At 42.8% G+C, this 22,437-nt stretch overlaps 2 protein-coding genes across 8 annotated transcripts in view; one reads left to right on the top strand and one right to left on the bottom strand.

The window, feature by feature from the left end:
- Positions 1–1,134: 1,134 nt before the first annotated feature.
- Positions 1,135–10,163, bottom strand: dnajc11a (DnaJ (Hsp40) homolog, subfamily C, member 11a). Its single transcript, XM_030119572.1, has 16 exons — positions 10,067–10,163; positions 8,195–8,324; positions 7,974–8,047; positions 7,286–7,387; positions 7,013–7,141; positions 6,758–6,880; positions 6,497–6,570; positions 6,207–6,396; positions 5,997–6,082; positions 5,119–5,235; positions 4,616–4,771; positions 4,413–4,482; positions 4,111–4,168; positions 2,753–2,895; positions 1,455–1,584; positions 1,135–1,275 (listed from the first exon to the last, which is right to left on the bottom strand). Exons 1-16 carry the CDS (start codon positions 10,136–10,138, stop codon positions 1,250–1,252), a joined length of 1,680 nt encoding a protein of 559 aa, XP_029975432.1. The 5' UTR covers positions 10,139–10,163; the 3' UTR covers positions 1,135–1,249.
- Positions 10,164–12,866: 2,703 nt separating this feature from the next.
- Positions 12,867–22,437, top strand: part of camta1a (calmodulin binding transcription activator 1a) — a 307,545-nt gene continuing 297,974 nt past the window's right edge. For 4 of the 7 annotated variants that reach the window (XM_030119532.1, XM_030119523.1, XM_030119524.1 and 1 more), the window contains exons 1-2: positions 12,867–13,022; positions 16,743–16,844. In XM_030119532.1, the coding sequence (XP_029975392.1) occupies positions 12,998–13,022; positions 16,743–16,844 (127 nt within the window). In that variant the 5' untranslated portion in view covers positions 12,867–12,997. Of the gene's footprint in view, positions 13,023–13,898; positions 14,066–16,742; positions 16,845–22,437 lie in introns of those variants that run through there. The other 3 variants (XM_030119527.1, XM_030119525.1, XM_030119526.1) reach the window with 3 other exon arrangements.

Here is a 22,437-nt window from a genome sequence, read left to right on the forward strand (position 1 = left end):
CTCCCTCTGCACGGACAGTGGTGCGTTCACGTCGCTCGGAAAACTCAGATATTAAGAAACAATGTGAAACCGAAAGCTACTTACTCACTGGAAAAGTGGGAGGTTCCAGAGATCCGAGAAGGAAAATAATCTTTCCGTGTAAATAAATTCAAATTGAAAACAGAAAAAAAAAAAAATTAAAAAAAAAATATAAAATATATATATATATATATATATATATATATATATATATATATATATATATTTTTTTTTTTTTTTTTTTTTTTTTTTTTTGGTTTCAACATTTTATTCTTGCAAATTCTATTTTATTTTGTTGTGAAAATCTAACAGTCCAATTTAAAACTTAATTCTAAAGACTAACATTTTGCATGTTAGCTATTAAAGGTGTTACTATTAATCAATTTATTATTAAGATGGGTGTTTAAGGTATTAAGGTGGGTGTTGCATGTTATCCCTGGGAGGGTACATGGGTTTCTCCACTTATGGATTTCTCTGAAGTAAATGACAACATGTTAACTACACATAAGAAAAATCTTCTCTGCTGCAGTCAGTCGCTGAGCTAAGTCTATTTTGTTCATCCATAGATATCCTTTTCTTCTGTTGACTGTATTATCCACCACATTCAATTTAACCAAGGCCTTCCGAAAGATTTTGCATCACAAGCTTTGGGAGTAACACCAGTGCAGCTGGTGTAGATGTGCATGTTGTGTAGTCGACTAAAAGAAAAAAAAAACTACAATGCAGTTCAAACAAAAGCATCAAAATGGTTACACAACATGAGAGACAACTTTTAATAATATGGCAAATAGTCAGAGGTGCATTCATGTCATCTTTCACATAGGCACTGCAGTTTTTTTCTCCATACAGTAAGTACATAGGACTCTGTCATATGTTACAAGCCATACCAAAAAATAAATGGGCACCAATGAGGCGCGGAGACCTGGGAATTGTGATGGTAGCCATTGATTTTGATGTCACATTAGAATTTTAAGCAGGCCACAACATGTCCATAAATTCTGGCTCTGATCGATCCAGTCTGTGATGCTTTGACTCCACTCTGCATATTTAGATGAATAGAAAGACCAAAAAAAAAGGGGAAAAAAAAGAGAAAAAAAAAGGTAAATGCACATTTTCTGAGTAACAAGGACTGAAATCCATGTCGAGTCTAAAATGGAAGTTTATCCATCTTCTGTCGAACAGTCGAGAGACGAGTCCCTTTTTCTTTTTAAACCGGTCAGCAGATGAGCTTCTATGTGTCTGCGTCGATCCTGTGAGCTGTGAAGACAAAAACAGAGAAGTCAGAGGCGGCACATCCGGGGGGGGGTTCAGGGTAGTGAATTTTAGAACAGCTTTGGAGATGAAATATTCCACCATACGCGACTCTAACTGCTCCTCATCACAGAAACATGTGGAGCCACACACACACACACACACTGCCGTCCGAGCTCTCTTACATTGCTTTGGTATCCTGAGCGGTTCGGCGTCTCCTGACAGGACTTGATGCATGACTCCACGGAACTGATACAGCACCTTCAGGCTCTTCTCCTCCCCCACGCAGGGGTCGTAAAAGCCAGGGAGCCCCGACTGGAGAGACAACATCGAGTCACACAGCGGCAGCGGGCTGAATCATCACACCACGAAAGTAGAGAACACAAGTTTCTGACTACTTAATAATGTTAGCACAAGAAAAAAAAATTCACACTGTAGCAATTATTTACATTAAATATAATTTTATTGCATGTTTTGGATAAAAATCCTGTGTTTTCCCCAGGTTGACAACTTCAATGTGGTGGCAGGCAGGCAGACACCAAGAAAAACACTTACATGTGTGTTTCTGTCAGTCTGTGTGTCTGTGCAGCCAGCCAGAGGGAGGATTTCTCCTCGTACAGAACATTTGGGTCAAAAACTGGACTTCTGCTGCTTGTCAGAAATTAAGCATGAAGCACTCTGGGCTCTTTTCTGTACTTGGACCAACTCACAGTAGGCTGAGAGTTACTATCATCACCGCAGTTTCTGACAAGTGCTGCCTGTCAACTCAGTGAGTGTGTGTGTGTGTGTGTGTTGATGTTTTTCCACTGGCACCTACTCGGCACAGCTCGCCTCGGTTTTCAGGCTTTTCCATTACAGCGCCTGATTCCAGGTACTTTCCAAGTATTTTACAAGCAAAAATGTGACGTTGGCCGAGGGCAGGCCGCTGATTGGTCGAGACCAGACGTTACTGGATGAGTTGGGAGAGCGACTCGTTCATGATAGTCAACAATCCCTTTTTTTTTTTAAAACGCAATCACAACAAGAATGATCTCGATCAAAGACGGACACGCGGATGTGTCGCATAACAAATGACGTCGCTGGAGTTTCGGCCTAAATTTCTACGACGACTCCAGACACGCCGAGGTGGCGCGCCGTTATAAAACGCCTCAAAGTGAGTCGAGCCGAGCCGAGCTAGAACTGAGTAACGGAAAAGCAATCTGCGTGTCAAGGTGGAACTCTGCTGAGTGCAAGGCAGTGATCAGAGACGAATCATGTTATTGTGGATGTTTTTCTAGCGTCTTAAAAAAAGCAATTACGTGTCATTTGTATTTGATAAAAACGTTAGCACATAAGTTCATGATCTTATAAATATCTTTAAATGGGGAAAAGAAAAGAAAAAGCAAAGCGAGAAAAAAAGCAACAACTTCAAATTTGTTCCTGCCACATTCATTGCCTTGATTACTTGAGCATAACAAAAAGGTGTGTTATTAACCATAATTACCTTGGTGGCCTCAGTGAGGATGAGTTTCGAGTCCTTCACCAGACACTGCAGAGGCACAGTGACGTCGATGACCTTTGCCCTCTCGTGCCTTCTGCTGTTGTCTGTCACGAACTTGCCGTACCAGGCGTTGAGGATGATGAGCCCTGAGCGGGGGAAGAGCGGCAGTGACATTGCAGTATGTTAATACAAAGTGTTTCACGATGCAAATTTGTCAACAAAGCTGCCTGCCCGGTTTGATTTAGGAGCTCAGGAGTTCAGAAATGCAAAGATGGCAGATAAACCGTTTTTTTGAATTGTTTCGTTCAAGCCTGCCAACAACTTGCAGCCCGAGAGTTTATAATGACACCACTTAACAACACTTGTTTCCCCCCCCCCAATCCAAAAAAAAAAAAAAAAAAAAATCACTCAGCAAGTATGCAACAAAAAGACAGCATAATTTATTTTAATCACAAGCTGCATAAACAATACAGTAACCATTTCACAGAGTGCGGTCCATTAAAATAGAGCGGAGCAGCTGTGTGTCAGTCGCTTATTAACTGTTACTTCATAAGTGCAAAGTCAAGGGGACCTCTGATGCTACTAAAAAAAAAAAAAATCAAAGCGGCTTCGACGGTGACAGGTGTCACACGCCAATTATCACATGCCAAACTCCCTCAGGTGAAAATTACACTGTCTGCTGAGAGCTTTTTGTTGCTCTGCTCATCAAACGGAAACTAAAAGCCTCCAATTATCACCGGTTAAAGAGAACGCTGGAGGGTCATTAAAAACCCGGTGAAATGTACAGGACTTCTCTATTAACTTGTTTTAACCCTGCTTAAAAAGCTACGGAGAGAAACGTGGACCGCGAGTAATCCGATTCAAACGGGGTCATGTAAACACTTCCACCTGGAAAAGTGATTAGATTTGAGGTTATCCTGTTTGTGATGCAGGGTTCATGAAGACTGAATGAAGCTATCAATTTGATTTAACAAATCAGATTGATCGCTCATGTAAACGGGTCAATCCGATTGACAATGAGAACGCGGCTCGTGTTGAGAGTTGCTTTCTTCGTACTACAAAGGAAAAGGCAATCCGGCTAGATTTCAATAAACCGCTCCGTAAGATCACTGCGGCGTTTTTCCGTGGGGTCTTTTGATGTCTGAGGTGGGATTTTGAAAAGTAGCGAATTGGAGTGGAGTTTTGTTTCAAGGAGCACGGCGTATGCGAAAATTACACTTCAGACATCAATAGATTTCCACCCAAAATGCATGAAAAACAGCTCTGAGTCTGCGGGAATTAAATACTGTAGTTTAACAACCTGCTTAAAAAACATTATTTTCCCAGGATAAGCTCGGGCCTTAAAATATTACTGCTCTTACCCATACGGGACTCCTCAGCTTCGATAATCCTGCGCACAGACTCCTGCATGAGCAAGACCTTTGGAGATGAAAGACACACAGAGGAGGATACAAACAGTGAGATTTCACATCATATGGATTATACTAATGAATATTTCCTAACGCTTTCCATCGGATCTAATCCCATCTCTGCCCTTCATTTAACTGTTGGTGAGACTAATATTTCTTAATAGTTTGACAGAGAAACCTGCATCTCCGATCGGACGCCGAGCCCCGGCGTAGGACTGGCACCGCAGGCTCGCATAAGCCTGTAAAATACTCACGGCAGACTCTGCCTCCTGTTTCTTCCGGGCTATATTAGAGGCCGAGCTCTCCCTCTGCTTCTCCAAGTCTCTGTTGGGTTAAAAGATAAATGGAGGAATATAAAACGAGCTCGTAAAAATCCGGCCGTAATAATACATGCGGTGCTTCTTCCCATAACATCGTTTGCATGGAGCAGCCGACGTCGAAGTGAGAGTTTTCTTACTGTTCCTTCTGGGCCCGCACGTACGGCCGGATAATAAGCTGCTGGATGGCGAGGTAGAAAACCAGTGGTCCGACTGTGGCGTAAAATACAGCACTGGGCAGGAGTTCGTCCGTCAGGTGTATCGGGAAGAAATACGTCTGGCTGGCTCTGTTTAGTCTGCAGGCAGAGGAGTTGGGTTTATTATTGCTATCTGTGGCTAGAAGCTGAAAACACACGCCAAGTGAAAATGCAGTTATTCTCAGCTGGAGAAGACACTATTTTCATACATCTAAATGTGAGAGTCTTAAAATGGTGGGGGGGGGGACCGAAACCGTATGTACAAATGCTTTTAAATCCTTATCCCGGGAAAGGGGCGTTCGCTGGAAGCCTGATTCAGTCGCAAGTGGAGAAAATTAATTTCATCAGCTGGCATAATGTTACGTCTTCATTCCTATGGGCGCCGTGGCAACAGCACGGCGATGAGAACCCTCTGGAAAGACGGTGGAGCGGGGAGCCGCACTTACTTGATCTTCAGGGAGACACCTTGGGGCACTCCCACGCTGACGGTGGCCCCCAGGACACTGTGTCGACTGATCTTCCTCTCAGCACCGTACTCTACCACAGTCCCAAAGAAACCTGATCTGGAGGGGAAAAAAAAAAACCAAAGCCAAGGCTATAAGAACTGCATAATATGGGAAAAAAAAAGGTTCACATGAATAATAATTCATAATATTTGAAGACTTTTTTTTTTTTTTTTTGCTTTAACTCCCACTCCCAAGTGTGTGTCTGTCTTTCTCTGTTTTAGAGAATTCATACTCTGGTGATCCGTCCATGACGTATTCCACATGAGCAAATATTAGCAGGGACAGACTCCAGAACCGTGGTACCCTAACTGGGAAAAACATATAGTTGCTGTAATTGAGCCTTCAAAAATTGCCATTATACTAACTTTTCACAGTAACTGATACATTAACTTCAACAACTTGTGAAAATGTTACATTGTGGTGAAAGGGTTGCTGTTTTCGCCTCAAAGCAAGCTGGCAGCCTTTCTGTGCAGTTTGCATGTTCCCCCTGTGCATGCTTTGGTTTTCTCTGGATTCTCTGATTTTCTCCCACAACCCAAAAGTCGTACATCTAAGTTTAATCATTCTAAATTATCCATAGTTAATGCGAGTGTGCCGTTTGTCTCTGTGGTTGCACTGTTATCAGCTGTCAGGTCATCCCTAGGTTGGATAAACTGAGGATGGATGGATCCTGGAAAAAAGCCTTCCAACCACACAAAAGAAAAGAATCTATGCATAGATTCACACTGACCGAACGTCAACATGATCTACAACTGTTTTATAATGTAAATTCAAGGGAGCGTTCGCTAAATAACACACATTAAACTTTGACAACATACTTTACTGAGCCCTTGATCTTTGTCTGATCGTCGTCCTGGAACTTGTACTGGTAGCTCATCATCATAAAAGTGTGAGGAATGCCAAGCTGCCGAGACAAAAAGTAAATAATCATTTTGGCACAACTGCTGACAAGCGCTTGTTGATTTAATTGCGACTTGGCTGGAGGGGAAAAAAAAGAAAGAAAGAAAGAAAATAAAGCTGAATGTAACCTGCACTGCGAAGGTGAAGTGGCTGCTCTTGGTGTCCCTCACGATGCTGGTGTTCATGGAAGACTGGATCCCCCAGCGCCACTGCAGGTAGCCCATAGTGTTCTTGTCCAGGTGTCGAGCCAGGACCGTGGTCACGCCGGGACGCACGCCCCGGGAAGAAAACTGCAGCCCACACTGAGCAGTCACGAAGCTGCGGCGAAAACAACAACAACAACACGGCCGTGTATCGTTCGTGTTACTGTGAACATACGGCGCATCGATTTATAGACCGTCCGTGTTTCCATGTGTACCTTCGTGATGTCAGGTTGCGGAATATCTTCATTCCGAAGAGAGGCCCGTGAGTGTCTCCAGCTCCAAGTTCTATCTGCATAAACAAAACCAACAAAGAGCGTTTCACACCTTAAAAACGGCGGCGCATTTAAAAACACCAACAGCTGTTTTGTGGGAGAGACGGTAAGCATGCCATTTATACTCTCGTTGCAGTGTGTGTGTGTGTGTGTGTGTGCGTGTGTGTGTGTGTGTGTGGGGTGCCCGGCGAGAACGCAGCATACCTCGCCCCACCCCTTCGCCGAGGTGACTCTTCTCAAGGCCAAGTTAATGGTGCCACCTCCATTTCCATTGTGTGTTGACAGGGAGCCAGACAAAATGGCCGTGTCTTTTGTGGTAAGAGGAGCCTGAAGCAAGATTGTTTGATGCAAATTAAATCAAACGTCCTCCCTGAGAGCGATCGCAGACTTGGCGTCTTTTCAACCGAAACGTCCCGGCAAGTATTCCTTAAAAGGCAAAGATCTGAAGGAACTCTTCACCTCGATGGACTGTGATATGTGCATCCTGTTGATTTCCACATGTGGAACTCCGCCTCCGGCCACATCCTCGTAGTCTTCGTCATATCGGTCAAACAGGTCCGTGGCATCAATTCCCACACTGATTGTCCCCTAAAAGAAGATCGAGAGGTGATACACACCTGTCTACATAAGGACCCATTTTCATATGATAGAAACACTTGAGGCACTGGAAATGCAAGATAGCTACACTGTACTCCGTTTAATATGGGACGCGTTGCCTTCATCTAAACATACCTTTGGGTTGGTCCTCTGCTGAAGCCTTCTCTCCTCTCGCTCGGCCTGGAGACGCTCGTACTCCTCTCGGATCTCAGCAGGGGTTCTCTTCCTCTCCACCACCTGCAGGAGGAAGACACGCTGTGAGCAACAAATGCACTGGCTGCTTCAGACGCTGCAGGTAAAGACTGTGTGTTTCCACGGAGCGGATGTTTATGGGTGTTTTGACAAAAGAATACATTCAAACAGAAGGACAAAATGACATCAGCCGCAAATCTTCATTCCACTTGAAAGTTTCCACCTTTGCACTGGTAAAACTGACATATTATTCTGATAAATTATAGATGACTGCATATCAGCCTGTTTTTTGATTGAAAGCATCTAAAAGTTAGAATTTGCAAACACAAACCAGGATTATTTTTATGCACATTTGTTTTGGTTGCATGACATTTGGACATGTTTGCATTTGGCCAACAACACATACGACATTCATAATCATTTCAACATGCAGGCTTCTGAAAAATGCATGAGGTAAACCAGACAATCGTGCAGCTGCTCCTACTAAGACTTTTCAGGATACTATCACAGTATGCTTTAGATCTAGTAAATAATGACTATATACATCAAATCTGAATAGATAGATATATTTGACTGGATTTGGTGGCCTAGATGAACACTAACTGACCACCTTAGTCTTCGACAGTCTTACCTCCCATCCATCAACGTCAAGTCCTCGCTTGCCATAGATATCATAGATGGCTCGAGCCTGTGGATCACTCAGCACTAGAAAGACACAAAGTTATATGTTACATTGAAGTGGGATTTGGACCTCGTCTCAACATACTTTCAAGCAGATGGTAGCATATTCATATCAAGACGTCAGTATCATGTGACACTGTAGTGAGCGATCAAATCACGGTTTCTTCTTACCTTCATAAGCTTCGTGCACAAGATTGAAAAGCTGCTCTGCTTGTGTCTTAAGTTCTGGATCCCGGTGTTTGTCTGGATGGTACAGCATGCACAGTCGCCTGTACGCCGCCTTCAGCTCATCATTTGTGGCCTGAAGCACAGGAATGAAATTCACTGAAAACCCCACCATTAAACAACGACTCCCTGACCGGGACTGCTGATGCTGCAGAACAAGGGACTATGGTGCTTTCCTGCATTTTTAATTATGTATAAAAATAACACTGCAATGCGGGACATTTATATTAAACATGACCAAGATATATATAAAAAAAACAAGTAATATACATAATGTATATAATAATTACTCTGTGAAAATGCACAGGATTCACATTCCTCTGACCACTGGATGAACTTGGTTCAGGAGAGGCTTCTTAACATATTTATCAGTTGCAAACAGCAGCAGATAGGAGAATTCAGTGAACTGGAGTTAAATTATACCACAACCCGGGGATTCCTGTTGGCATGACTGCAACACTTTTAAAAGAGGGGCATCCTGAAACTCAACCAGTTAAAAGAGAGTAAAGCTAAAGGTGCCAGGACACAAGATTGTAGCGAGTGTATGTTTACTTAATGTGAACTGAACTGAACTTTGAGAAATACTGCCAAAAGCAGTAAAATCAACTTCTTTACACAAGCCAAAAAATATACTCCGTCTATATTCTCCCAACAGAATAGTCAAATTCAGCAACACTTTTTTCTGATGGTCAAACAGCAGCAAACCATTTCCTTGTTAACTGGAAACATGTGGTTAATACTGATCTTGCAGGACTATTGTATGGCTCGCTTTCAAAGTCGCTCTCTATTCCAGCACAGTGAATGTACTGAACGTAGTTAAAGTTTGACAATGAGCTACTTATTACAAACAGATTGTAAATGTTCGATTAGGAAGATACAAATAGCACGACTGTGGGAGTGGACAATACTGACAAAGATTAAAGTAGAAAAGCGGTCAGAGGGATGATTTGCACGTTGCTAATTTATACATCTTGTAGATTAAGGTCAACATTTTTAAAGTTGCAACTAATTAAAAAATAAGCACTGGAATTTGCGTATTAAAAGTTTTCTCGAAATTCAGAACACAAGTGCACGACTGTGTGAAACACTGCAGTGTAAGATCTACAGCTAATCGTAATCAGGAAAGAATATCCAGTAGGCTACAGTAGGCTAGTTCACTATCAAAACAACCCATTTTAGAACACTGTCAAGAAATGAAAGACGACTTTGCAGTTCAAAAGAAGACATGTGTTTATGCTGTACCTGCAGGTGATCTGACTGTAAACAAGTTCACAGTAAATGCAGGCTGCAGTATATTTAGCTCCGCACAGCCATATGGCACGCATAACTTTGAATGAGTAATAATAGGTAATGTGTGGATGGATTCTACTGCTGTCCACAAAAGAAACGGCGAATCTCAAAGCCTGACAAACTATAATCGTAAACATCGCCCTGTTGCGCCGTGAAGCCGAAGTTATACTTTTAGCATTAGCTCGTTAGCAGCGTCTCACAGACCATGCGATCCAGGCGAAAGTGAAAAACAGTTTGCTATCATTTGCTTTAAGTCCGCGACACTATCACAACCCTGTCGATCTCCGATTGGAGACCTACAGCTGATGGTGACAGAGCCGCGGAGCCGCGATCTGCACGCTGTCATTCATGTTTTTCCAGAAGAGTCACAGCACCTGAACCAATGTCGAGGGTCACAGGCTAGCCCCATAGCTAACACTTCTGCTCATTATACCGGCGGCCGCTGCATTTCAAGCGAGGAAACTTTACGGGAAAGCTGACAGACACATCCGCACAGACATTTATTCGAAGCGCGCCCGCGTATCGTACCTCTCTCCTGACATTAAGAAGGGAATAGTAATCATCAGTGCTGATATCATCATCCTCCAAGGCAGACGCCATGTTTACACCCGGTCATTTCTTCCTCGTTGTGTTCACGTGTATGAACGAGCTTTCTGCCGCCCCCTACTGTTCGGGAATGAGACACCGCTCCGCGGCACTACACTCTTTACTCAATAAAGTTAATTTAAATTTTCATAATTCGTTGTTTTTTGAGGACTTTTCAAGAAACCGTGTTGCAATAATCCACCAATACGGTTCTAAAATCATAATAAACGCCGAGAGGTATCTACACTGCTGCAGCTAAAGACGGGTACATTTTTAAATAATTCCATTCATTTAATTCCGCTTGATTTATTTATAAAGACAGCACACATTAATCAACATTTATTTGAATGCACAAGTCTGAGCCAGTTGGCAAATCTTCAACTGTGGTCCTTTGGCAAGATGTTTTGAAACCTTCAATTACTTCAGCGTTCATTAAATGCATTTTTTCTTGCGAATGACAACATACCGAGGGTGTATAATCTTAGGAGACAACATATTAGGCGTGTTTAGATATACATTTTACGTTGTAGGGGAATGAATAAGCCCCATACTGAGCTCATAATAAAGAGGCACGTGTACGCCTTAATTCTAAAGGGATGTTGTCTGCATATCATATCCAGCTAGAAGCAATTAAGGCGAGAGGGGGGTGAGAAAAATCACTTCAATACATTAGGCCTTTCATTAGTTTATTATTACTGTCTTCGCAATAACAACAGGCCGTTGACTGCACAGGGCGCACTTGCAGCAGGCGGCAGGGGAGCTGTTCTTTCAGCACCACCACCTCAAACTATACACCGCCTTTCAGCACTGACGGTCAGCAGCAGTGCTGGCTGTCCTAAAGTGCCAGAGCGGACGCGATTAAGCACAATGATCAGATTGCCAGCGGCCATTTAACATATCGTCAAGTGATTGCGCCAAAATGATAGTGGCTGAATGTCTGGGTAGCGCAGTGTTAAAGCACTGGCTGTGTGGACGTCTCCTCATCCTCAAATCCAGACAGAACTGTTTTCATGAACTGGACCAACAGCCTCCAGTAATTGCACAAGAGATGGGATCCACATCTCCCGGACATCCCTTCAGTCTTCAGCGTTATGGTGCCACAATCTGAAATCACTGAGACAAGTCGACACAGGGGGAGAAAATAGTCTGCAGGCACTCAAATGTAAACTGACATCTGGACACTTGATTGATGGAGTGTTACTACTGTGTGATATCTCTCAAATGTTTTATCATTCGTGTTTAATAGGCTATATGTGCCTCTGTCTCCTTGGAAAAGACATCTCATATTCCGCTTGCAAAAATATACTAAAAAGAAAGCTTAGAATCGAGGCTTATGGTATACACCAGCACTTTGGAATGGTTGTGCAAAATGTCTTGGCAGCCATCAGCAGTTGCATTTAACAGATCATATCTCCTATCAGATTAAATAATCAGCCGTGCATCCGATTAAAAACAACCTAATGGAGGGTTTTAAACAGTTAATTTACCTGAATATGGGCTCGATTACTATCACTCAGGAATCACAGTGTCCATCAACTTTAGGAGGAGAGATTTCAAGCGAAACATTTAATGGCTTGTTTACAATCTAATTAGGTTTAATAAATGACAAAATATGCAGTCAAGCTGCAAATGTTGAGTGCATGTGCCGTGAACCTTGAGCAAGTCACAGCTGAAATAACTGTGGTCCAGTTTGTTGAAATAAGCAGTTGGGGTCAAACATATGGCCCTGGGGCCAAAACTGGCCTGTTGGATGACATTTCAACTGATAAAACTTCTAAAAGAAAAACTGAATTGATTTTTTTTCTCCAGGTAACTGATGTGTCAGATGCATATTGCAGTGCAAGAGATCACAGCAGGAGACACGGGTGTGGTTTGGAGATATTTCACTGGGACCAGAAAAACAATGGCAAAATTCCACTTCAAAATATTTTAACTTGATAATGTGTTGCAAAAATGTAATAAATCAATTCACACTCCTCTGCACACAGGGACAGAGGAAAGCACTTGAAGTTGTCCGAAATGTTTTATTCAGATTATTATGCTCCTGTTTTATTATTGTGCCCAACTCAAGATCAAATTACCCAGTGCTGAATGGAATTTAACATCCCTGCTTTACAGTTAAAGTAATGGTCACCAAAACTGACATTATTTTGGATGATTGTGTACAATGTATACAAATGACTCATTATAACAAATAGGTCAGTTAAATCCAACACCTTAAATGCCCTATCTGCACAGATTCTGTCCTGAGTATTAGGCAGAGAGTTGCTTTTGGGTCTTTCTTTGGAGTTTGGTGAAACACAATCACTAGTGTCTTCAAACAAGGAGATGCAAACATAAAGGAACAGGTTTCGACCCCACTAAGTCACTTATCACTGACACAAATAATCACAATAAACAATTACATCATTTTTTTTAGCTTCTTATTGACTAACTGATAAATGACAGCGTCAAGCCACTTCAGTAGAAGTCATTTCCAATCTCATCATGTGTAAAATACGCAGCCAAGTTGCTAAACGTCAACTTCTTGATATCAGTTTTTATTCTAAAGGCTTTCCATCGTGTTTTAAGAGAAGCGTCTCGAGGCGCCGCTGCCTCTCCGAGCTCTTTTAAATTCACCGTTAAAAAAAAATAATAAAATAAAAAAAATAAAAGCGAAAGCGGTCGGCTGGCGGTGCCAAGGTGAGGGGAGCTGTGTTGTTTCTCATCCCGGAGCCCCTCTGTCAGTCACCGCCTCGCAGCCAATGGTAAGTTCTCCTCGGTCGGACCGACTCGCCGCGTGCTCCTCCGGTCCCTCCTCGTGCTGTCCTCGCCGTGCACGCGCGTGGTACCCACGGTCGTGAGGAGGAGGAGGATGTTGCGCGTGAAGGGGAAATGGCTGCCGAAAACAAGCCGGAAGGTAAGAGAAATATAATGGGATTAATTTACTAGAATGACCGCCGTGTGTGTGTTTGTGTGTATTTATTTTTTTGTTGTTGTTGTTGATAAGAAAAAAAAAACAGTTGCAACTCCGTGCGGAGACGGCGCTCGCGCGGGGACGAGCGGGGCTTTTTTCGGTCGGAAAAGGGCTCCGCTGAAACGTGGAGAGATCACCTAGCCAGCTAATATTAGCTTGTATTCTAGCCAGCTACTATTCCCATCGTAGCCCACATTTAAAGCTCGCCACGGGGATGAACAGCCGGCGTGGTCCGAGCACCGCGTCCGCCGCGCATTGTGCCCCGGATCCCTGTCAAAAGACGAGCCGTTCAAGTTGTTAACAACAAGGCTAAGTTAATGACAACATGTCATTGGCATCGACTAACTTCTTCCCTTATTACCCAGCTTTTAACGCGCCCCGCTCCTGTTAGTTTATCTGTCAATGCGCCCCGCTTCTGCAGCGGCTTGTTTTGACTGCATTGTAATAATAATCACGGCTTGTCAGTTTTTAAAATGTGTAGTTTTTTTCTGTTGAAAACGAGGCTCGAGCGCTCTTCTCTTCCCCCCCCTCACCACCGCCGCCGCCGCCGCCGCCACCTCCTCAATGAAGTGCGAGCATTTTTCTCTCGCCGTGTTTACGATCCCGAAGTGATGTATTCCAAAACATCATGTTTTCCCAACGCCAATTGATACTACTTGGCCTATATTTGTTGAGAGACGCGGACATGAGAACGTGGTGATGCCTGCTCCGCTTTCAATGCCCCATCGCACTTGAAATGCCATCACAGAGGAAACAGGGGGAGAAGGATGGAGAGTAGGATTTCCAGCAGCCTGCCCATTACACTACTTTACACATAGGACCCAATCATGACTTTTTCTCTCTCTCCCTCTCCCTCAGCTGCTTTCTTACGGCTCGCTAACTTGAAATGAAATGCATTAGACTTCATTTCTAGTGGAATATTTTTTATTGCAACCCATATGCATGAGAGATCTGTTCCCATTCAGACAGGCCCATGGAAATTTTGGGTGAGTAATTAAACAATGCTTTGCATGGAAATTCTGAATTAGAAATGACAAAATGTTTTGGAAGAGGCTGGTCTTATTGACTCTTATTTGAATTGGATGTAAATAAATTAATTGTTTATGTCTGAAGATATTTGCATATGATAAAATAGATTTTAAGTGAAATACCTGAGCTTGATTTCATCATCTGCTTACTTCATTGCAATTTATTGCTATATTTACAGTTTTACTTTCTTGCAAAATTTGATCTGTCTACTGTTTTACTCACTAAAATAGGAGGAACTGAGTGTAATGATAGTTCACTGAAATAGTATATCCATGCTTTATTTTCTTCAGAGCTATTGATTTATGTTGCACCCCAGGTTGCAGCGAAAGACTCATCCTACACTTTTAAAACTGACTGCATAAATTGAGTGAGAGGGAAAAAAAAAATTTCAGCATAAATCGTCAGTTCCAGCTGTTTCTCAGCTCGCCCTAATGTTTTTGTTGCACGCTTCAAAATTAAACAGCCCTCCGTGAGACTTTGATGTCAGTAACCTCAAACACAATTTCTTTCTGATGTAGAATTACTGTAATGTTTCAAATTCTCTCTGTCCATATGAGGGGAAATGATAAAACACTGGGATTTTAGCTGTTTGCATGTCAGTGTGCCAACCACTAAACCGAGTCCCACCAGGGGGTGATATTGAGCTACAGAAGCGCACACTTATGAGGGATCTGTCTGTGCCATGACAAAAAAATGAAGACATCTGGTTTGTGATAGTAATGACTTCACTGTGGTGTGTAGTCCTAATGTATTCATCCACATAGCCCAACTTAACAAATACGCTGTAGTTGATAATCTCCATGCCTCTCCAACACAGGGAGCTCTCGCTGAAAACCCTGACTTGAAAGTCCCATTGCTGAGCCGGTCAAGTTATTTTCAGTGCTCCTGTGAGGCCGGTCAGTGGAAAAAGGAGGAGGAGGAAGGGGAGTGTAGAAAGAGAGAGAGAGAGAGAGAGAAAGAAAGAGAGGGAGAGTCTGCTTCATACCTTTATGTAAATGTGATGTCGTTTCATGCAAACGTAGACCTTCAAGCTTTTGCATGAAGCTGTCATGAATCTTTGCACCTGCACTTAGTTGTTCCTCAGTTTAAGTTGGTCACTTTTATAGACCGTAGCTTCTGCGGCGCACTTCATATTTTCAGTGTCGAGGTGACATGCTCCTTATCGCTCAGCAGCCACTGACCTTTTGTCCTTGTGGTAGGCGGGCAATCCTAGTCGCTTTTAGCTGTTTGGCAGGTCTTATGATGGTCCGTAACAACTGAGGGTTGCATCTTGTGTTAAAACCCAGGGGCCATGACCCAGTCTCACTCTGTGGTGTAATGTTTACATCCTGGGGTATTTCTCTCCAGCCTAACTGATTGTCCGGGCCCTTGGGGGTATTTTTTTCCCTTCACACTCATAAAAAGCTCTCTGTGTCCGTTACTTTAAGTACAAGGCCTGGAGGGCAGTGAAAGGACAGGCTTGATATGTCTTACACCGACACTCCTCTGGATGAAACTACAGCCAGTGGTCTTATGAAGAGCAAAGTCTCACACAGGCACTTCTGTGCTAGAGGCGAGGAATCTGAGGAATTAAATAAGGAGATTTATAAAGAAAATTGCATTAAATTTTGATGCATTTACCCTCTGAAATTGAGTCTTGATACTGGCAGTTTTTTGTAGATGTGGCATATTTTCTTTAATTTGAAATCAGATAAATGCAAATCTAATGACGGAGGCGACCAGAAGCTCGCACAGGTGTGTTCAAAATAAATCTGAGGGTAATTTAGTTGAGACTTTGGTGACCAAAGAAACAATCAACAAAAATCGATTTTTAAAATGTAGCGAATTAGGTCTCGAGTGTCTGCCGCGCAGGAAGTAATTTCCCTCCTTTATTTTCGAGCGAGTGCAGTTTAAAAAGTTTCACGACGTTATCATTTCACTCAAAGTTCAGGGTGAAGCGCCAGCAAAACATCAAGTAAGCACGCAGTCAGCCATTAACTTACAGAAGTGCTTGTGCAGCATTGGTATAAATATTTCTCTGCTGTTTTGTAAAGAAGGATGAATTTAACCTCCCCCATCATGTCGGACCGCTTTCCCTCCCGAGTTTGTGTCGAATCAGGCGCTACATTTTTCCTCCCATCCCCTTTTTAATTGAATCAGTGAGGTATGGATGGATGGGACGCTGGTCCAGTCTGTGGTTGCTGAGACGTATCATTCCTAATGCTGGCGTGTAATAGACCTTTACTGACTGCTTTGCACGGCCTCCTCTGATTGATTGTATTGATTCATCCAGTTTGCCATTGATACAATAAGAAATGTTACTGACCCGTATCAAAGCGGGCCACAGCCGCAGCCGCCCTTATTAAGGCCCACCTCTCCTGCGAGGACGCAAACATTCAGCTCACGGAGAACTTTACAATTCCAAAGACACGACAGACAAATTCAGTGGGATTTATTCACTTCACTATCTTTATTATTGTTAATACTATTTGCATCGTATTTTTCCCCGCAGCTCCTGTGTGTTTTTAAATGTATTTCATCATACTGTCTGGTTTCTGTTGATATTGCTTGCATGGGGACTTTGCTTGGTTATCACAGACTGGGAGAATGCTTCTTTTCCTCGATTTTCTCTACTTTTCTCTTTGCCTCCTGAAGGACTGAAGAAAGTTCGTAATCCGGATCGAATGTACAGATCAGCAGTGTGTTATGCTGGCCATGGTCCACCTAAGAGTATCAGTGATGACACAGAGACGAACAGTAAGAGTCAGTTATTAATACTGCATCGCTGCTCCGAGAGGCCACTAGCTGGCCAATCTATTATTCATTCATCAATTCATTTATTTACTTCTTGATTTCATTCGTCCCCATGCCCCCCTCCTTTTTTTATTCCCCTCCAACACAACACCTCCTCCGGCTGCTCTGTTGATTGAAGTGTCTGCTTTACGGGATCACGCTGTCAATAGCTGAAGTGTTGTCGTTAACTAAGAGTGATTGTTTCAGGTTGAGGCCAGGGGATCAGGACCTGAGCAGACCCTCTGAGAGAAAGCTTAAGCTTTGAGCCATCAATTATGGCCCTGTACTTGCCTTTTCTTTGCTTTTCCTAAACCTGCCTTTGATTGACGGGGTGGGGTATCACGTCGAGTTAACAATTTAGCTTTAAAATGATGCAAAATTTAATTTTGTATGAATGAAATATTCATGCCTTTCTCAGAAAATTAGCATCCTGTGATATTTATGCCTTTGAGTGAATTAATATTTTGCTTTTGCATCCCTCTCATTACATTGGTGATGTAGGAGAAGCGTAGACCAGGGGGCAAAGAACAAAGACAAACACAACATCAGAGCAGAGGTTTTTATGACTTGTTAAAAGCAGCTTCTGTGGGAATTGCTTCAGTGCACTTACGAGTCTGTGCACAAGTGCTATTTTCTGTCACCACCAAAACAAATCAGTCAGAAATATAGGTCAAGTCTCGACTTTATTTGTGGTGATTTTCCCTTCATTCCTCTTTAGAGAATGTGTCTGAGTTTTAGCCTCCGTCTGTAGCTGTGAAAAAAAAAAAAAAGTGTCCCCTCTAAAGCAGATTGTTTCTCCGCAGAAAAGAAGCCCCTTCATTGTTAATGAATACACCAGTCTCCTCACTGCTGGAAGACTCTGTTGATCTAGACTAGAGACTGGGTAATTAAGTGTGCTCATGTATTGTCATATTTAAATAGAGAGTCTAAAATCACCCCAACCCCTTGTTAGTGTCTTCACTCGATGTCTGCCACTGGAAGAGCTCGGCTGCGCCACATTTCTTTCTGGTATTTTTAGTGTGTTTTGAGAGATTTAATGGCAGGGGACCGCTCGCGCAGATCTATGAAACAGGGATGCGGGCTGTAACGGCGACATTGTTGATAGACTTTTGCGTTACCCCCTCATGTGTGACAGCTGTGACTGACAATACGTTTTGCCGGTCTTGCTTTTTTCCCTCACGTTATTGCATGATATTACAGTATCCCACACCCATGTCAGACACCCCGTTTAATGCGTTCAGCCTGGAGCTTTTTTCTGCCTACCAGGACGCTTTGTAGCAGAATTACAGAAGCTCAAACAGGCAGGTAGTCCATTGATCTGAGTAATCGTCTGAGTAATTGTTAGAGTAGTTATGATACAGAAAGAGGGGCTTTGTTTGTGAGAGAGAGAGGGAGAGAGAGGGAGAGAGAGGGAGAGAGAGGGAGAGAGAGAGAGAGAGAGAGAGAGAGAGAGAGAGAGAGAGAGAGAGAGAGAGAGAGAGAGAGAGACCTCACCTCTGCTCTCCTTGAGATGGGATTTTTATGGATGGGTGAGCTTGGTGAGGGCTGAGAACACATAAAGAGTCATTTTCAGTTTGTTGCAGGCAGTTAACCGTGTGTGCATGTTTGTTGAACTTCCAGTAATAGGCCCAGGCTTTTTTTTTTTTTTTTTTTTTTTTTTTTTTTAGCTGTTTGACTTTTTGACAGTCTTTCCTTATTACGGCATATTAGACCAAGCTATTATAACCACACAGAGACATAGTGTTTCCAGTGTGTAGCCATTGAGGGAATGAGAACAGTGTAATTGCAAACAATGAAATCTGCCACGCTGCACATGTTGCTTCTTGTCTCGTTGTAGCACAGTTGCATAAGAAATGTTGTCCAGCGAGATTCAGTGTAATGCAGACCTCTCACTGGCGTGCTGACACCTCCTGTCGTCCTCAGCGGGAGAAAAAACACCTTTTGTATCTTTAACAACAGCTGTTGTGTGATTTTCAGGTCAAACACTCATCCTCGATGCTATCGCTAGAAGCCATGTTAGCTTCACTTTGGTTTAAGTTGTCTTGTAATGTAGAAAAGCTACAGTGAAGTTCAGTGAGACTTTTTTTTTTTTTGTTGCTTGTGGGCGACGAGTAATTCCACTCGATGTAAGAGTGTTATCGAACAGGCTACGGGCCAAATGATAAAGATAATTGGTTTCCCAGTCCTACACTAACACATGGCTATTTTGAGTCTACATACCCCCCCCCCCCCCCCAACCCCCATGTCCCCATCAAGAGCCATCAGGCTGTGGGGAGACCGGCCTCTGGACGATAGGAATCATTGTCATTACTGCCAGGGAAATTTGACACAGCTTAAATTGTCCTGTGTTGTTGTAGCGCTCGGATCAGGAGCTCCCACAAGTACCAGCCTATAGACTCGGGTCTAATCAAGTGTTGTGTTCACTGGTGGCCAAGTACCATCAGTCCCCCTCGTAGATGGAGTATGAAATCAATTATGCACTTATTGAAGTTCAATGCAAACTAAATAGAATTGTTGTAGCGTTCAGTGACATTATAAACCTCTTGAAAGAAGTGATTTTTACACTTTGTGAAAGAAAAACATGCTTCCATGTTTTTGAACAGGGGGTATTTTTTTCTCTTTAAAAAGGAAAAAAAGAACAAGAATAACATTACACTTCTTGTCATACCAATCGATCTCAGATAGTTTATGATGTTAGCTGATGTTTGTGGGAACAGCAAAGTGTCCTACTCTGAAGCGTACACCCGCAGGTTAAACTCCCCTCTTTCCATTTTCCTCATTCTTTCACGTCTCGCAGCCGGATTGATTGCTTTCAGCTGACAGCATGCCAGCAGTTGACCGCTTCCGCTCGGCTGTCTGAGTTCATCTCGGCTTCACATGAGGCCACATGCTTTTGTGGAGGTAGTTTACGCCATGCGCTGAGCTTTCGGCCCGCTCTGTCCGTCGTACTGGTTTGACACCTGGCCTCCTATAGATCCTCTCATTATACCACCTGCATGACAGATATGCACGCTCCACAGACAGATTGTCACATCCCATAGATTTTTCTTCTTCTTGTCTTTTCTTTCTTTTTTTTTTTTTACATCCATCATTAGGTTTTGCTGTATGATCTGCATGCAAATAAATCCATGCAATGTTTTTCTTAGAGTGCTAAAAATGAAAACACAATTATAGCTTGTCGTTTCTCGCATTTTCTGCTCTCTGTTATTGTAAACCTGTGCTCTTTTGGCTTTGGTGTGCATGCACGTTTTTTTCTGTGAAATCCTCTGCTAATGACTCCAATAATCAGTACCTCTGTCCTTTCTTTTTTTCTCCTTCCTACTCAGTCTGTGTAAACAGTGAAATGATCAGAATATCTGTTGCTCCTTCAAAAGCGAGCGATGAGAGCAGACATCACTGTCTAGTTTCCAGTGGTGCGACACACAAGAGCATCAATGTTTGGATTCCGCTTATTTCATCCTTAAAAGCGCCACTGTTGTCAAATGAAAGGAGTTTACGTCAGTTTAGATACAGTCAGTTTTTTTTTTCTTTTTTGCAGGACGTACAAATGATGGACAAATGGCCGTATTTTGGAAAATTTTTACAACACGTTGCTTGAAAGCTGTTTACTTAAAAAAAACAAAACAAAACAGAAAAAAAAAAATGAAAGGGTTGTATATTTGTTTCTTGTGGTTTGGCATTTTTTTCACCCCTGCTGATGAAATAAGCTCATTTGGCTGATTTTTGAGCTCCGCTCTAAGGGGCATTTTAGGTCCTGGCCAGAGGATGGCTGTCGTCCAACGTAATGATAAGAAACGTTGCCACGGGCCTGATTTAGTTTCACAGCACTTCTTACTGGACGGAGATGAGAGCCAAATGTTTATTCACAGGACTGTTTGTTCCTCTGTGATTCACCTCCCACTTGTTTCAGGTGCAGCTCCGAGAAAACACTCACACGGCTCTTCACATCCATGAGCCACATTAGCCACTGAACTGTTGTGGAAAATGTTTGCATTCAAACAGTTACTTTGGATATGCACCGCCAGCAGCGATTTGTTGAATGATCTATAGCCAAAACATTAGCTTGCAATTTCTCCACAATGTGGGCACAGATTAAAAAGAAAAACTGTCACTCCCAGAGCGCTCCCAGACAGAGACGGAAGAGAGAGGGTTTTGCGTTCAGGGCTCAGATATTGATTAAAGATTTGTTTTTGTCAGCCTTTCCAGTCTCATGACCCTCGCTCTCATCTCTAGGGTGGGGCTGGAGCAAGCTAGCATGACAGATACCCCTAAATTCGGCCCAAGTGTTTGCTTAGCAGCCAGGATCAGTGATAATCCAAACATCAGCAGAGAAAAATATATCTTTATACTCATTCGGCAGGCGGCGATGTGAATTATGGAGCAGGATGCGCAGGCTGCCACTGTTTGGCGAACACATGGCACCACGAGAGCCGCGGACCCCTCGTCTCTGCATTGAAGGCGCCTCTCCCCTTGTTTAGCCTTTTGTATGTGAGCTCGCTCATCAAGACCTCGAATGTAATTGGCTCCAGTGTGCCAGCTCAGCTCAGCACATCCTCTCATGTAACAAGCTCTAGTATCAGCCTGTCTTGCACTTTAGTGTTTTACAACCAAATAGTAGTTTTCCTGTGTATGCCTCTCTTGGCTAATGCACAGGCATTCATTAAGCCTGCTGTTTTAAACTCCAAAATAAATATTAAACCTTGCAAGGGAGGAAATGTTAAACAGCCAGGCCGTTTTTAGTCTTTCATCAGTTCTGGTTTAGAAAAAAAAGAGAGAGGCTACATTTACGTTTTCAGAGCAGAAGTGTGTGCGGGCAATTTGTTGTTTATGCACTGATCAAATCGGACAATTTGATTAGGAAGAGCTTGTCTATATTCTGTAAACTTGGTATTTCCCTCGGGGCTGTTTACAGCTGATGCACAGACTATATGTGGATTTCCATGCGACGGTGGACAGAGCTTTAATTAGTAAGCAATACTTTGTTGAGGCGCGCACACCAGTGGAAAGAAGACGATTTGTGCAGCAGCTAAAATATTATTAGTGTGGATAAACAGCAGCAGGAAGATCAAAACAGTTTAGAGTTATGAGAGTGCGAGGCTGTAAAAAGGAAACCTCGGTTATGTTGAGTTCACTATTGTTTGCTTCGAGAGCCTTGCAGTGGTGTAAAAACAAGGTAGACAAGGACTCCCAGATTAGAGAAGGCCGACAATAAACATCTGAAGAAGACGCGCCTCGTCCGAAACACATGGTTTATTGAACAGTAGTGAGCCTGTTCCTCAAAGAAATACAATCATCTACATCCGAGATGGATAAAACCTTGACTACAATGGCTCCCTGTATGATACGATTTTAATGTACACAAATGCCTGTATTGTTTGTCTCAGTAAGAATTAACAGGCCTTTTATTCCCCACGCATTATACCAGCAAACATCAATCTCAACACTGGTCTGCCTTGTTTTGTTTTAATGTCGTTCATTGATCTGCCACACAAGGGGGTGTTATAAGGATATTTCTATATGTTAAAGTCAATTCAAAACACCCTTATGCACGATATTT

Source organism: Salarias fasciatus, chromosome 20, assembly GCF_902148845.1.
Source record: "Salarias fasciatus chromosome 20, fSalaFa1.1, whole genome shotgun sequence".
Lineage (NCBI taxonomy): Eukaryota > Metazoa > Chordata > Actinopteri > Blenniiformes > Blenniidae > Salarias > Salarias fasciatus.

Coding starts and splice junctions, on each gene's coding strand:
- dnajc11a (XM_030119572.1), bottom strand. CDS start 10,138: ATGGCGTCTGCCTTGGAGGATGATGATATCAGCACTGATGATTACTAT. Junction 2,896..4,110: donor AGCTGAGGAGTCCCGTATGG/GTAAGAGCAGTA, acceptor TCCCCCGCTCAG/GGCTCATCATCCTCAACGCC. Junction 1,276..1,454: donor GCTCAGGATACCAAAGCAAT/GTAAGAGAGCTC, acceptor TTGTCTTCACAG/CTCACAGGATCGACGCAGAC.